Genomic DNA, 17,401 nt, shown 5'->3' with positions numbered 1-17,401 from the left:
ATAATGCACTCTTAGCCATGGGTCGTTAGATCAATATTGATTTGTTAAACATGCAGGCAGGAATTGGTTTGCTAATAAAATGGTAGACGAATGGAAGAGACTTGGCAGTCGTGCATGTGGTGAATTTCACTGTGATAGGCACACTATTATTAATAGGTAAGGTAAATTCATTAATAGGATAATAGTTTTATTGTAAAGGTTTTCATTGATAAGATAAGAAATACAGCTGGAGCTCCTCCCCTGAAGGTGAAATAAGAGCGACGGTCACTAAAGGGAGTCTCGCTCCCCGGGAGTGTGGCTCACGATGTGGCTCGCGCCTGCGCCGGGGGTCACTGGTGAGTGTGTTACCAGGCTGCTTAGTGAAGCAAGACAATGTACACAACGACAGCACAGATGGCCGTGATTTCCAGGAAGGCATCATCCTCATCAGACCAGTCATTACCGGTTATCAATTCGAGGGCTTCCCATGGATCCTCATCCTCATCAGACCAGTCATCACTGGTTATCAATTCGAGGGCTTCCCATGAATCATCATCCTCATCAGACCAGTCATTACTGGTTATCAATACGAGAGCTTCCCATGGATCATCATCCTCATCAGACCAGTCATTACTGGTTATCAATTCGAGGGCATCCCATGGATCATCCTCCTCATCGGTGATGGCGGCCACCGATTCGGCGGATGCCCATGGATCATCATCCTCATCAGACCAGTCGTTACTGGTTATCAATTCGAGGGCATCCCATGGATCATCATCCTCATCAGACCAGTCATTACTGGTTATCAATTCGAGGGCATCCCATGGATCCTCATCCTCATCAGACCAGTCATTACTGGTTATCAATTCGAGGGCTTCCCATGCAGCATCATCCTCATCGGTGATGGCGGTCACCGATTCGGCGGATGCCAATGGATCATCACCCTCATCAGACGAGTCATCACGGGTGGTCACTTCAAAGAGTGCCAATGGAACATCACCCTCATCAGACGAGTCATTACGGGTCATTGCTTCAAAGGCTGGCCATGGATCATCACCCTCATCAGACGAGTCATCACGGGTGGTCACTTCAAGGAGTGCCAATGGAACATCACCCTCATCAGACGAGTCATCACGGGTCATTGCTTCAAAGGCTGGCCATGGATCATCACCCTCATCAGACGAGTCATCACGGGTCGTCACTTCAAGGAGTGCCAATGGAACATCACCCTCATCAGACGAGTCATTACGGGTCATTGCTTCAAAGGCTGGCCATGGATCATCAGCTTCATCAGACGAGTCATCACGGGTCGTCACTTCAAGGAGTGCCATTGGAACACCAGCCTCATCGGTGATGGCGGTCACCAATTCGGCGGGTGCCCATGGATCATCAGCCTCCACGGACCAGTCATCACGGGTCATTGCTTCAAAGGCTGCCCATGAATCATCAGCCTCATCGGTGATGGCGGTCACCAATTCGGCGGGTGCCCATGGATCATCAGCCTCATCGGTGATGGCGGTCACCAATTCGGCGGGTGCCCATGGATCATCAGCCTCCACGGACCAGTCATCACGGGTCATTGCTTCAAAGGCTGCCCATGAATCATCAGCCTCATCGGTGATGGCGGTCTCCAATTCGGCGGGTGCCCATGGATCATCAGCCTCCACGGACCAGTCATCACGGGTCATTGCTTCAAAGGCTGCCCATGAATCATCAGCCTCGACCACAGCAACAGAGGTCACCAAGTCTGGGGCTGCCCATGAATCATCAGCCTCCACGGACCAGTCACCACGGGTCATTGCTTCAAAGGCTGCCCATGAATCATCAGCCTCGACCATAGCAACGGAGGTCACCAAGTCTGGGGCTGCCCATGAATCATCAACCTCCACGGACCAGTCATCATGGGTCGTCACTTCAAAGGCTGCCCATGCATCAGCCTCATTGGTCCTGGCCATCCCTTCAGTGGCCGCACGCGGTGCAGGGCTCACCGCCCGGATGGGCTCGCCACACCGCCTCCCGTTGCACCGGAGGCTGGTGAAGGCGGGCCCGTCGTCACAGAAGAGAGAGTGTGGAGGCCGCTGATGTTGTCCAGCAGCCAGGCCAGCGGCATGGAAGAGGTGAAGACTGGCTTCCCAAGCGAGGCGCATTGCACCCTGACGGCCGCGTTGCCGTCTTTCTTGCACAGCTTCGCCAAGGGCACACGCAGCTCACCCTCGGCGTGGCAGCCTTGAATCCCTGCGACGCAAGACCAACCTTCCACGGGGAACTTGACGGAGGCGACCGTACGCCTCCTCTTCAGGCAGCAGGTGGAGTCCTTGCACGAGAGCTTGATGGAGTCCACCAAGGAGGAGCCTCGCCCAGGGTTACCCACACGTTTAATTTCTGTCGAGATGCAGAGTTTCCCATCGTTGTTTCGATGTGATATAAAAATTATCCGAATATTTAGGAAATCGGTGTTCGGTAATAAAAGGAGGTGCTATGTCCATGAAGACCGACTGGCCTCCAGCAAATTCTTTCTGCTGTAATCTTGCCCAGTCGGCTAAGTAGTGCAGTTCACGCGACGGATTGCGGTAGACAGGGCTGTTGCTAAACTATAAAGGAATAGATTAACTATTCTTAATTCTTTTGAATGGCAACTATTTCCAAATAAATCTTGATAAGTAAGAAAAAATAACCTTGCTTAACTTTTATTTCATGCATAATGCGTGGATAACATGCCTTGGGTTCTTACACATTAGTTATTTCCCAGTGTGTCGCGTAGGTACTCTTTCCTCCATATCTGTTCCTTTATCCCGTGTCCGTGCATTGCGATTTCTTAATTTTAGTTGCCTTTCTGCCTACTACACCCCTGGATTGTTACTAATGAGACCAGAGGACATCCAATACCTACTTGTTTCTACTAGGCTCTTGCCTAGTCGGCTAAGTAGTGCAGTTCACGCGTCGGATGGCGGGTGACAGGGCTGCAGCAACACGCTTCTTCATGTTGTTTAATAAGAACAAACCAAATAAAGGAAAATTTAATTTTCGAGAGAGAGAGAGAGAGAGAGAGAGAGAGAGAGAGAGAGAGAGAGAGAGAGAGAGAGAGAGAGAGAGAGAGAGAGAGAGAGAGAGAGAGAGAGAGAGAGAGAGAGAGAGAGAGAGAGAGAGAGAGAGTAACAAAGAGGAAGAAGGGAACCACAGTAACTAAGAAATGTAAGGAGACAGCAGTGCAAGTGGGAATAGGGATTATCGGTAGGTGGCAAAACGACCATCTCAGGGCGCCTCCAAGCACTCACTCACACACACACACACACACACACACACACACACACACACACACACACACACACACACAGCCACATCTATGCGCCCTGAGGGGAGGATGAGGGGGCCCCCATTCCGCCATTTAATCGTGCGGCGAGTATATTTACTTATAATTAGGAAGTTAAATGGTTAGTTTAAGATAGTCAAACAATTATAGTTAATTTGTTAGATCGTTAGATGGTTAATTACTCGAAGTTAGTTAGTTAGTTAGCTAGTTAGGTAGGGAGGCACAAGGTTGTGGTGGTGGTGGTGGTGGTGGTGATGTTGGTGGTGATGGCGGCGGCGGTGGCGGGGGTGACAGAGGACATGCAGGTGGCGGCAGGTGACTGTCTGAAATCGCCTGGCATCACACGAATTTTCTGCCATGCACCGAGCAATTTCAGGCTGAACTGCAATGAAACTCAATAGAGTGTAGAGCCGTGTGTTTTTGTTGAAATGGCCAATTACCGCCACCGCCGCCGCCACAACTGCTCCCCGGGATATCATGGTTTGCCTCGTCACCGCTGCCATTACGGGTCGTCTCTGCCGCAGCTGTCACTGTCGCCGCCACGGATGTCATGTTTGCATCGCCGCCGCCGCCTGAACACCACTTACAGCCCCGCCTCGCTCCATCATGTATCGCTGGCTTCGTTCGGAGTGTCTGATACCACAAGCAAGCTTTCACCAGTTGTCTCATATTGTCATGCTCGGGGGTGACTGCGGAAACTCGTGCGACACTTGTGACAGAGACAACACGAGTGACAGTTTCATCTGACGCGAGTATTAAAGAAAATGGATGGTATTTTCCTTCAACTTAGTGGCGACAAGAGCTGATTATTTTGCTTGATCTTATATGGATGGGTACAAAAGGCAGAAAAGAAGACTACAAGAGGCCAGTGAATTGACACATGCCGCAGTTCCAAGTTATTGACCATCTGCTTTCCAAGTCTATAATCTTTTCGTAGAGTATTTCGGCAGCACGTGATAAACATCCATTCAACACAGGGAAAAACAGCGGGACAGCCTTGAATGACGATGCTAGTACTTCCCCCAAGGCAAGATGAAGCTTGGATAATGATGAGGTCTAACACACGGCCGCGAATGTTACACGAGAACGTCACGAGGACAATATTCCCTTGCACAACATTATATAGCGCAGTCGACCCTTCGTACCGCCGTCCCATCGTGATTGAGCCCTGACACTTTCCCTGACCTCACGGCGCCACCACTTACCTCTGCCGTCAAAACATGTGGTGCGTGTAATTACAACGTTGGGAAAGTTGGGCAAATATGCATAATGGCTTTGTCGGGCCATGATATTTGTGTTCCTGACCTGATGAACGTGTGTGTGTGTGTGTGTGTGTGTGTGTGTGGGGGGGAGAGAGAGAGAGAGAGAGAGAGAGAGAGAGAGAGAGAGAGAGAGAGAGAGAGAGAGAGAGAGAGAGAGAGAGAGAGAGAGAGAGAGAGAGAGAGAGAGAGAGAGAGAGAGAGAGAGAGAGAGAGAGAGAGAGAGAGAGAGAGAGAGAGAGAGAGAGAGAGAGAGAGAGAGAGAGAGAGAGAGAGAGAGAGAGAGAGAGAGAGAGAGAGAGAGAGAGAGAGAGAGAGAGAGAGAGAGAGAGAGAGAGAGAGAGAGAGAGAGAGAGAGAGAGAGAGAGAGAGAGAGAGAGAGAGAGAGAGAGAGAGAGAGAGAGAGATATACAGGTGAATTACATTATACCCACTTGCGGTTTCGCAACAGCGCCTAAAATTCTTAAAAAGTGTGGTTTGGTGGTGGTACTGGTGGTGGTGGTGGTGGTGGTGGTGATTACCTGGCAAAGGTGGTGCCGGTGGTGATGGTGGTGGTGACTTAGCTGTAATGGTGGTAGTGGTGGTGGGGAGGGTGTTGGTGGGAGTTACTCTGGTAAAGGCGTTGGGGGTGGTGATGGTGGTGACTTAGCTGTGATGGTGGTAGTGGTGGTGGTCGTAGTGGTATCTGTGGTGCTGGTAGTTGTAGGAGGTGACTGCCATTTGTGGAAGTGCCAGTGGTGGTGATAGTGGTGGTTGTGGTTGTGGTGCTGGTGGTGGTGGTGGTAGTGGACGTTGGTGACTGTCATTTGTGAAAGTAGTGGTGATGGTAATTGTGGTGGAGGTTGTGGTGCACGTGGTAGGGCTGGTGGCAGGGGTGGTGGTTGTAGTGTTGGTGGTGGTGGTGGTGGAGATAGAAGCAGGTGAGTGTCATTTTTGTAAGCATTGGTTGTGGTAATGGTGGTGGATTTGGCGGTGGCTGTGGTGGTGGTATTGGTGGTCGTGGTGTGCTGGTTATTATGGTGGTGGTCAAGGATGGATGAGGCCCTGGGTCGCGCGGCTTGAGGTCTCGCTGGCACCCTGTCCGCCAACATTGAAGGGGCAAGAAGGAGGCTGACGGCCGGGAGGAATGTTTAATTTAACCTCCTTGGGATTGGCCGGATTGAAATGTTTTGTCCTTGGTTTTTAGTCTTTCCTCTGTATGTAGGTGACCAAGCTGAACAAACAACCACACCAAATCAGGCAGGTAGGCAGGTACTTAAATAGTTAGTTAATAGCTAGTCAGACAGCTAGGAAGAGTTAGCTGGTTAGATATTCAGTTAGATAGTTACTTAGTTTTTTTTTCAGTATTTTGTGTTTATCATATTTTGTTGTGTTGATCCCTTTTTTTTTGTTTATTATTAGCTCATTCTCTTTAGTCGTCTGTTTTACGATTCATTTATTTGTTATTTCGCTCGTATTAAATAGATGAATGAGAGGAAATGTCCGGAGGGGGAAATGTTCAAAAGGGAATATGTTAAGGGGGGAGAATGTCCGGCACCCACTACTACTATTACTACTACTACTACTACTACTACTACTACTTCTACTATTACTTTTACTACCACTACCACTGTACTACTATACTACAACTACCACTACTGCTACTACTACTACTATTACTAAACTATTTGCTACATGGTAAAGCCAACATTTGAGATCGTTTGTCTTATGTAAAATCTGAAGCGGTCTTCGTAGCCACGCATGAAGGCAGGGCCGTATACCTACAGTCCATCGGGGACCTCCACTAATACCCGAGGGTCCCCTGTCTTGTAAGCGGGAAAAGCTTAATAAAACTACATGCATTCATCTAAAACAGTATATTCCAAAATAGAGCATAAAATTTAGTAAGTTTTTCAACTCGGTCAAACATGCGCCCATTTGCTTAACTATAAAGGAATAGATAAAATATTCTTAATTCTTTTGAATTGCAACTATCCGCAAATAAAACTTGATAAGTAAGAAAATATAATGCACTCTTAGCCATGGGTCGTTAGATCAATATTGATTTGTTAAACATGCAGGCAGGAATTGGTTTGCTAATAGAATGGTAGACGAATGGAAGAGACTTGGCAGTCGTGCATGTGGTGAGTTTCACTGTGATAGGCAAACTATTATTAATAGGTAAGGTAAATTCATTAATAGGATGATAGTTTTATTGTAAAGGTTTTCATTGATAAGATAAGAAATACATTATTTTATATGTACTTTTTATATATATTTTTATACGCATTTACATTATTTAATATTTATTTTGAATATATAATTTTATACAAATTCATGGTATTTTATGCGTATTTGTATATATATTTTCATATAAATTTACATTATTCTATGTGTATTTTGTTCATATATTTCATTACAAATTTACCTTATTTTATGTTTATTTTGTATGTGTATTTTGTACATTTATATTTATACACGTTTACTCATACAAATTTATATTATTTTATTGGTATTTTGTTTATTTATTTTGATACGAATTACATGATTATATGTGTATTTTGTACACATTTTTTTATCCGTATTTACATTATTTAATGTGTATTTTGTTTATATATTTTCATACAAATTTACGTTATTATATGTGTATTTGTATAAAAATTTTGATACCAATTTACTTTATTTCATGTATTTTGTATATATATTTCAATTCAAATTTAGCTTATTTTGTGTGTGTTTTGTATATATTTTCATACAAATTTAATTACTTCTGTGTATTTTTGTATATAGTTTTATATAAATTTACGTTATCTTATGTGTATTTTGTATATTTATATTTATACAAATACACATTCTTTTATTGGTATTTTGTTTATTTATTTTGATACGAATTTACATTATTTTATGTGTATTTTGTATACATTTTTATACGTATTTACTTCATTTTATGTGTATTTTGTATATATATTTTTATAGAAATCTACGTTATTTTATGTGTATTCGTATACATATTTTGAAACAAATTTACATTGCTTTATATGTATTTTGCATATCTATTTCAATACAAATTTACCTTATTGTACATATAAAACAATGTAAATTTGTTTCAAAATATATGTACGAATACACATAAAATAACGTAGATTTCTATAAAAATATATATACAAAATACACATAAAATTACGTAAATACGTATAAAAAATGTAAACAAAATACACAAAATAATGTAAATTCGAAACAAAATAAATAAACAAAATACCAATAAAAGAATGTGTATTTGTATAAATATAAATGTACAAAATACACATACAAAATAAACATAAAATAAGGTAAATTTGTAATGAAATATATGTACAAAATACACATAAAATAATGTAAATTTATATGAAAATATATTTACAAATACACATAAAATACCATGAATTTGTATAAAATTATATACTCAAAATAAATATTAAATAATGTAAATGCGTATAAAAATATATATACAAAGTACATATAAAATAATGTAAATTCGTATCAATATAAATCAACAAAATACCAATAAAATAATATATATTTGAATGAAAATAGATTTACAAAATACACATAACATAACTAAAATTTGTATTTAAATATATACAAAAATACATAAAAATAATTTGAGTTTGAATGATAATAGATATTCAAAATACACATAAGACTAGGTAAATTTCTTTTGAAATATATATACAAAATACCCATAAAATATTGTAAATTTGTGTCAAAATATATAAACAAATACACATAAAATAACATATATTTGTATGAAAAATATATACAAAATACACATAGAATAATGTCAAATCGTATCAAAATGAATGAGCAGAATATCAATAAAATAACGTAAATTTGTATGAAAATAAAGATGCAAAATACCCATAAAATAAAGCATATTTTTATAAAAATACATATAGAAAAATACACATAGAATAATTAAATTTGTATTAAAATTAATATACAAAATGCATATACAATAAATTTAAATTTGATTATATTAAATGAAATAAATATACAAAATAAACATAAAATAAGGTAAATTTGTAATAAAATATATGTAAGAATACACATAAAATAATATAAATTTGTATGAAAATATATATACAAATACACATAAAATAACATGAATTTGTATAAAATTTGTTTCAAAATATATACGAATACACACAATAAAATAACGTAAATTTTTATGAAAATGTATATATAAAATACACAAAATAATTTAAATACGTAGAAAAATATATATACAAAATACACATAAAATAATGTAAATTCGTAGGAAAATATATATACAAAAAACAAATAAAATAACTAAAATTTGTATAAAAATATATACAAAAATACACAAAAATAATTTAAATTTGTTTGAAAATAGATATGCAAAATACACATAAAGTTAGGCAAATTTGTATTGAAATACATATACAAAACTCACATAAAATAACGTAAATTTTTATGAAAATATATAAACAAATACATATAAAATAACGTAAATTTGGATAAAATATATATACAAAATATACATTAAATATTTTAAATATGTATAAAAATATATTATATTATATATATTTTTATTGATATTTGCGTTATTTATGTGTATTTTGTATGTTTTCTCATAGAAATTTACATTTTTTTATTGGTATTTTGTCTATTTATTTTGATACGAATTACATGATTATTTGTGTATTTTGTACATTTTTTTATAAGTATTTACATTATTTAATGTGTATTTTGTTTATATATTTTTATACAAATTTACGTTATTATATGTGTATTTGTATAAGTATTTTGATAAAAATTTACATTATTTTATGTATTTTGTATATATATTTCAATTCAAATTTAGCTTATTTTATGTGTATTTTGTATATCTATTTATTTTAATACAAAATCAAATATTTTATGTTTCTTGGTATATATATTTTTATAAAAAATGCGTTATTTTATGGGTATTTTCCATTTTAATTTTCATACAAATTTACATTATTTTATTAATATTTTCTGTATTTATTTTGATACGATTTACATTATTTTATTTGTGTTTTGTATATATTTTTTTATACATATTTACATTATTTAATGTGTTTTTTGTATATATATTTGATACAAATTTACGTTATATTAAGTCTATATGTTTATATATTTTCATTCAAATTTACATTATTTTATGTGTATTTTGTATATGTATTTCAATACAAATTTACCTAATTTTATATGTTTTTGTATATTTATTTTCATACAAGATTAAATTATTTTGTGTATTTTGTATATAGTTTTATACAAATTTAGGTTATTTTATGTGTATTTTGTATATCTATTTTCATACAAATACACCTTCTTTTCATGATATTTTGTTTATTTATTTTGACACGAATTAACATTATTTAATGTGTATTTTGTATATATATTTTTATACGTATTTACATTATTTCAAGTGTATTTTGTATATATATTTCTATAGAAATCTGCGTTATTTTATGTGTATTCGTATATATATTTTGAAACAAATTTACATTGTTTTATGTGTATTTTGCATATTTTTAATACAAATTTACCTTATTGTATGTGCATTTTGTATATTAATTTTAATACAAATTTGATTAATCTATGTGTATTTTTGTATATGTATTTTTATAAAAATATCCTTTATTTTATGGGTATTTTGCATCTTTATTTTCATACAAATTAACATTATTTTATTGATATTCTGTGTATTTATTTTGATATGATTTTACATTATTCTATGTGTATTTTGTATATATATTTTATATAAAATGTATTTCTTTTCATTTCATACAAATCTACATTATTTTATGTGTTTTTTGTACATGTATTTAAATACAAATTTAACTAGTTATATGTGTATTTTGTATATCTATTTTGTATGTATATTTTCATAGAAATTTACTCTATTTTATGAGTATTCGTATATATATTTTGATACAAATTTACATTATTAATGTGTATTTTGCATATCTATTTCAATACAAATTTACTTTATTGTACGTGCATTTTGTATATTTATTTTAATACAAATTTAATTATTTTCTATGTATTTTTGTATATATATTTTTATGCAAATATGCGTTATTACATGGATATTTTGCATCTTTATTTTCATACAAATTTACATTATTTTATTGATATTCTCTTTATTTATTTTGATACGATTTAACATTATTCTATGTGTTTTTTGTATATATTTTTTTTTATATATATTTACATTATTTAATGTTAATTTTGTATATATTTTCTATCCAAATTTATATTATTTTATGTGTATTTGTTTATATATTTTCATACATATTTACACTATTTTATGTGTTTTTTGTATATATATTTTTTCTACGTATTTAAATTATTTTATGTGTATTTTGTATATACATTTTCATAAAAAAATTACGTTATTTTATTGTGTGTATAAGTATATATTTTGATACAAATTTTATACAAATTCATGTTATTTAATGTGTATTTGTATATATATTTTCATACAAATTTATATTATTTTATGTGTATTTTTTCATATATTTCATTACAAATTTACCTTATTTTATGTTTATTTTGTAAATTTATTTCATTCAATTTTAAATTATTTTATGTGTATATTTGTATTTGTATTTAGGTTATTTTATGTGTATTTTGTATATATATTTTCATCCAAAATTACATTATTTTATTGGTATTTCTTAAGTTAATTCGATACGAATTTAGATTATTTCATAGGTATTTTGTATACATATTTTTATACTCATTTACATTATCTAATGTGTGTTTTGTATATATATTTTTATGCAAATTTATCTAATGTTCCTTTTTGTACATATATTTTTAGAGAAAATTGCGTTATTTTATGTATATAGTTTTATATAAATTTACGTTATTTTATGTGCATTTTGTATATTTATATTTATACAAATACACATTCTTTTATTGGTATATTGTTTATTTACATTAATACGAATTTACATTATTTTATGTGTATTTTGTATACATTTTTTTATACGTATTTACTTTATTTTATGTGTATTTTGTATATGTATTTTTATAGAAATCTACGTTATTTTATGTGTATTCGTATATATATTTTGAAACAAATTTACATTATTTTATATGTATTTTCCATATCTATTTCAATACAAATTTACATTATTGTATGTGCATTTTGTATATTTATTTTAATACAAGTTCAAATATTTTATGTGTATTTTGGTATCAATAATTTTATAAAAAATGCGTTATTTTATAGGTATTTAGCATCTTAATTTTCATTTTATATGTACTTTGTATATATATTTTTATACGCTCCTACAATATTTAATATTTATTTTGAATATATATTTTATACAAATTCATGGTATTTAATGTGTATTTGTATATATATTTTCATATAAATTTACATTATTGTATGTGTATTTTGTACATATATTTTATTACAAATCTACCTTAATTTATGTTTATTTTGTATGTGTATTTTGTATATTTATATTTATCCAAATACACATTCTTTTATTGGTATTTTGTTTATTTATTTTAATTCGAGTTTACATTATTTTATGTGTATTTTGAATACATTTTTTTATACGTATTTACTTAATTTTATGTGTATTTTGTATATATATTTTTATAGAAATCTACGTTTTTTTATTTGTATTCGTATATATATTTTGAAACAAATTTACATTGTTTTATATGTATTTTTGCATATCTCTTTCAATACAAATTTACCTTATTGAATATGCATTTTGTATATTTATTTCAATACAAATTTAAAAAATTTATGTGTATTTTGGTATATATATTTTTATAAGAAATGCGCTATTTTATGGGAATTTTGCATCTTTATTTTCATACAAATTTACATTATTTTATTAATATTCGGTGTATTTATTTTGATACGATTTTACATTATTCTATTTGTTTTTTGTATATACTTTTTTATACATGTCTACATTATTTAATGTGTATCATGCAAATATATTTTATACAAATTTATTATCTATTATCTATTTTCATACAAATATACATTCTTTTCATGATATTTTGTTTATTTATTTTGACACGAATTTACATTATTTGATATGTATTTTGTATATATATTTTTATACGTATTTACATAATTTCATTTGTATTTTGTATGTATATTTAATAGATATTCAAAATACACATAAAATAACCTAAATTTGTATCAAACTATATACAAAAATACACAAAAATATTTTAAATTTGTATGAAAATAAATATACAAAATACACATAAAATTAGGTAAATTTGTATGTAAATACATATACAAAATACACATAAACAATGTAAATTTGAATGAAAATACATAAACAAATACACTTAAAATAACGTAAATTTGTTTAAAAAAATATATACAAAACACAAATACAATAATGTAAAATCGTATCAAAATAAATACACAGAATATTGATAAATAATGTAAATTTGTATGAAAATAAAGACAAAATACCCATAAAATAACGCATTTTTTTTATTTATAAAAATATATATACCAAAATACACATACAAAAATTAGATTTGTATTAAAATAAATATATAAAAAACATACAATAAGGTAAATTTGAATTGAAATAGATACGCAAAATACATATAAAGCAATGTAAATTTGTTTCAAAATATGTATACGAATACACATAAAATAACGTAGATTTCTATAAATATATATATACAAAATACACATAACATGAAGTAAATACGTATAAAAAATTGTATAAATAATATAAAATAATGTAAATTCGTATCAAAATAAATAAACAAAATACCAATAAAAGAATGTGTATTTGTATAAATATAAATATACAAAATACACATAAAATAACGTAAATTTATATAAAACTATATACATATATACACAGAAGTAATTAAATTTGTATGAAAATATATACAAAATACACACAAAATAAGCTAAATACATGAAATAAAGTAAATTTGTATCAAAATATTTTTATACAAATACACATATAATAACGTAAATTTGTATGAAAATATATAAACAAAATACACATTAAATAATGTAAATACGTATAAAAAATGTGTACAAAATACACATATAATCATGTAATTCGTATCAAAATAAATAAACAAAATACCAATAAAATAATATAAATTTGTATGAGTAAACGTGTGTGTTGCATATTTTTTCAATACAAATTTACCTTATTATATACGCATTTTGTATATTAATTTTAATACAAATTTAATTATTCGATGTGTATTTTTGTATCTGTATTTTTATAAACATATGCTTTATTTTTTGGGTATTTTGCATCTTTTTTTTCATAAAAATTTACATTATTTTATTGATATTCTGCTCATTCATTTTCATACGAATTGACATTATTCTATGTGTATTTTGTATATATTTTTCATACAAATTTACGTTATTTTATGTGTATTTGTTTATATATTTTGACACAAATTTACAATATTTTATGGCTATTTTGTATATTCATTTCAAAAGAAATCTACCTAGTTTTATGTGTATTTTGTATATCTATTTTCATACAAACTCAAATTATTTCTATGTATTTTTGTATATATTTTAATACAAATTTTAGTTATGTTATGTGTATTTTGTAAATTTATTTTCATTCCTATATATATTATTTTATTGGTGTGTTGTTGATTTATATTGATACGAATTTACATTATTTTATATGTACTTTGTATATATATTTTTATACGCTTTTACATTATTTAATATTTATTTTGTATATATATTTTTATACAAATTCATGGCATTTTATGTGTATTTGTATATATATTTTCATATAAATTTACATTATTTTATGTGTATTTTGTACATATATTTTATTACAAATCTACCTTATTTTATGTCTATTTTGTATATGTATTTTGTATATTTATATTTATCCAAATACACATTCTTTTATTGGTAATTTGTTTATTTATTTTAAATCGAATTTACATTATTTTATGTGTATTTTGTATACATTTTTTTATACGTATTTACTTAATTTTATGTGTATTTTGTATATATATTTTTATAGAAATCTACGTTTTTTATTTGTATTCGTATATATATTTTGAAACAAATTTACATTGTTTTATATGTATTTTTGCATATCTCTTTCAATACAAATTTACCTTATTGTATATGCATATTGTATATTTATTTCAATACAAATTTAAAAATTTTATGTGTATTTTGGTATATATATTTTTATAAGAAATGCGCTATTTTATGGGAATTTTGCATCTTTATTTTCATACAAATTTACATTATTTTATTAATATTCGGTGTATTTATTTTGATACGAATTTACATTATTCTATTTTTTTTTTGTATATACTTTTTTATACATATTTACATTATTTAATGAGTATCTTGCATATATATTTCATACAAATTTATCATCTATTATTTATTTTTATACAAATACACATTCTTTACATGATATTTTGATTATTTATTTTGACACGAATTTACATTATTTGATATGTATTTTGTATATATATTTTTATACGTATTTACATAATTTCATATGTATTTTGTCTATATATTTCTATAGAAATCTACTTTTATTTTATGTGTATTCGAATATATATTTTGAAACAAATTTACATTGTTTTATATGTATTTTTGAATATCTCTTTTAATACAAATTTACCTTACTGTATATGCATTTTGTATATTTATTTCAATACAAATTTAAATATTTTATGTGTATTTTGGTATATATATTTTTATAAAATGCGAAAATTTTGGGAATTTTGCATTTTTGTTTTCATACAAATTTGTATTATTTTATTGATATTCTGTGTATTTATTTTGATACGATTTTACATTATTGTATTTGTTTTTTGTATATATATTTTTTTATACACATTTACATTATTTAATGTGTATCTTGCATATATATTTTTACAAATTTACGTTATTTTAAGTGTATTTGTTTCTATATTTTCATTCAAATTTACATTTATTTTAATTCGAAATTACATTATTTTATGTGTATTTTGTATACATTTTTTTTATACGTATTTACTTAATTTTATGTGTATTTTGTATATATATTTTTATAGAAATCTACGTTTTTTTTTTTGTATTCGTATATATATTTTGAAACAAATTTACATTGTTTTATATGTATTTTTGCATATCTCTTTCAATACAAATTTATCTTATTGTATCTGCATTTTGTATATTTATTTCAATGAAAATTTAAATATCTTATGTGTATTTTGGTATATATATTTTTATAAGAAATGTGCTATATTATGGGAATTTTGCATCTTTATTTTCATACAAATTTACATTATTTTATTAATATTCGGTGTATTTATTTTGATACGATGTTACATTATTCTATTTGTTTTTTGTATATACTTTTTTTATACATATTTACATTATTTAATGTGTATCTTGCATATATATTTTATACAAATTTATTATCTATTATCTATTTTCATACAAATACACATTCTTTTCATGATATTTTGTTTATTTATTTTGACACGAATTTACATTATTTGATATGTATTTTGTATATATATTTTTATACGTATTTACATAACTTCATATGTATTTTGTATATATATTTCTATAGAAATCTACTTTATTCTATGTGTATTCGTATATATATTTTGAAACAAATTTACATTGTTTTATATGTATTTTTGAATATCTCTTTCAATACAAATTTACCTTACTATATAATATATTTTTATAAAAAATGCGATAATTTTTGGAAATTTTGCATCTTTATTTTCATACAAATTTACATTATTTTATTGATAGTCTGTGTATTTATTTTGATACGATTTTACATTATTCTATTTGTTTTTTGTATATATATTTTTTATACACATTTACATTATTTAATGTGTATCTTGCATATATATTTTATTCAAAATTACGTTATTTTAAGTGTATTTGTTTATATATTTTCTTTCAAATTTACATTATTTGATGTGTATTTTGTATATGTATTTCAATACAAATTTACCTAATTTTATGTGTATTTTGTATATTTCTTTTCAAACAATTTTAGATTATTTTTGTGTATTTTTGTATATAGATTTATACAAATTTAGGTTATTTTATGTACGCATTTACATTATTTAGTGTGTGTTTTGTATATATATTTTTTTTGCAAATTTAATTTATGTGCATTTTTGAACATATATTTTTATAGAAATTTGCGTTATTTGTATATGTTTTCTCACAAATTTACATTTTTTTTTGCTATTTTGTTTATTTATTTTGATACGAATTACATGATTATATGTGTATTTTGTACATATTTTTTATACGTATTTACATTACTTAATGTGTATTTTGTTTATATATTTTTAAACAAATCTACGTTATTATATGTATTTGTATAAATATTTTGATACAGATTTACATTATTTTATGTATTTTGTATGTACATTTCAAATCAACATTAGCTTATTTTAGCTGTATTTTGTATATATATTTTCATACAAATTTAATTACTTCTGTGTATTTTTGTATATAGTTTTATACAAATTTAGGATATTTTATGTGTATTTTGTATATTTATATTTATAGAAATACACATTCTTTTACTGGTATTTTGTTTATTTATTTTGATACGATTTTTATGTATTTTATTGTATTCATTTTTTTATACGTATTTACTTCATTTTGTGTATATATTTTTATAGAAATCTACGTTATTTTATGTGTATTCGTATATATATTTTGAAACAAATTTACATTGTTTTATATGAATTTTGCATATCTATTTCAATACAAATTTACCTTATAGCATGTGCATTTTTTATATTTATTTTAATACAAATTTTAATATTATATGTGTATTTTGGTATATATATTTTTATA

At 28.9% G+C, this 17,401-nt stretch overlaps 1 protein-coding gene across 1 annotated transcript; it reads right to left on the bottom strand.

Moving 5' to 3' along the window:
• Positions 1-202: 202 nt before the first annotated feature.
• LOC126989760 (clumping factor A-like) lies at positions 203-2,330 on the bottom strand. The gene is made up of 2 exons (XM_050848373.1): positions 1,863-2,330; positions 203-1,751 (listed from the first exon to the last, which is right to left on the bottom strand). The coding sequence occupies exons 1-2, from the start codon at positions 2,124-2,126 to the stop codon at positions 357-359; spliced, it is 1,659 nt and encodes a 552-aa protein (XP_050704330.1). The 5' UTR covers positions 2,127-2,330; the 3' UTR covers positions 203-356.
• Positions 2,331-17,401: the final 15,071 nt, after the last annotated feature.

This window comes from Eriocheir sinensis, unplaced genomic scaffold, assembly GCF_024679095.1.
Source record: "Eriocheir sinensis breed Jianghai 21 unplaced genomic scaffold, ASM2467909v1 Scaffold129, whole genome shotgun sequence".
In the NCBI taxonomy this organism is placed as follows: Eukaryota; Metazoa; Arthropoda; class Malacostraca; order Decapoda; family Varunidae; genus Eriocheir; species Eriocheir sinensis.
Note: the sequence above shows the minus strand (reverse complement) of the source record. Positions and strands in the feature narration are given on the sequence as shown.

Excerpts from the sequence above, each read along its gene's own strand:
- LOC126989760 (XM_050848373.1), bottom strand. The coding sequence starts at position 2,126 with ATGCGCCTCGCTTGGGAAGCCAGTCTTCACCTCTTCCATGCCGCTGGC. Across the intron at positions 1,752-1,862 it reads ATGATGACTGGTCCGTGGAG|GCTGATGATTCATGGGCAGC; the intron begins GTTGATGATTCA and ends TGGTCCGTGGAG.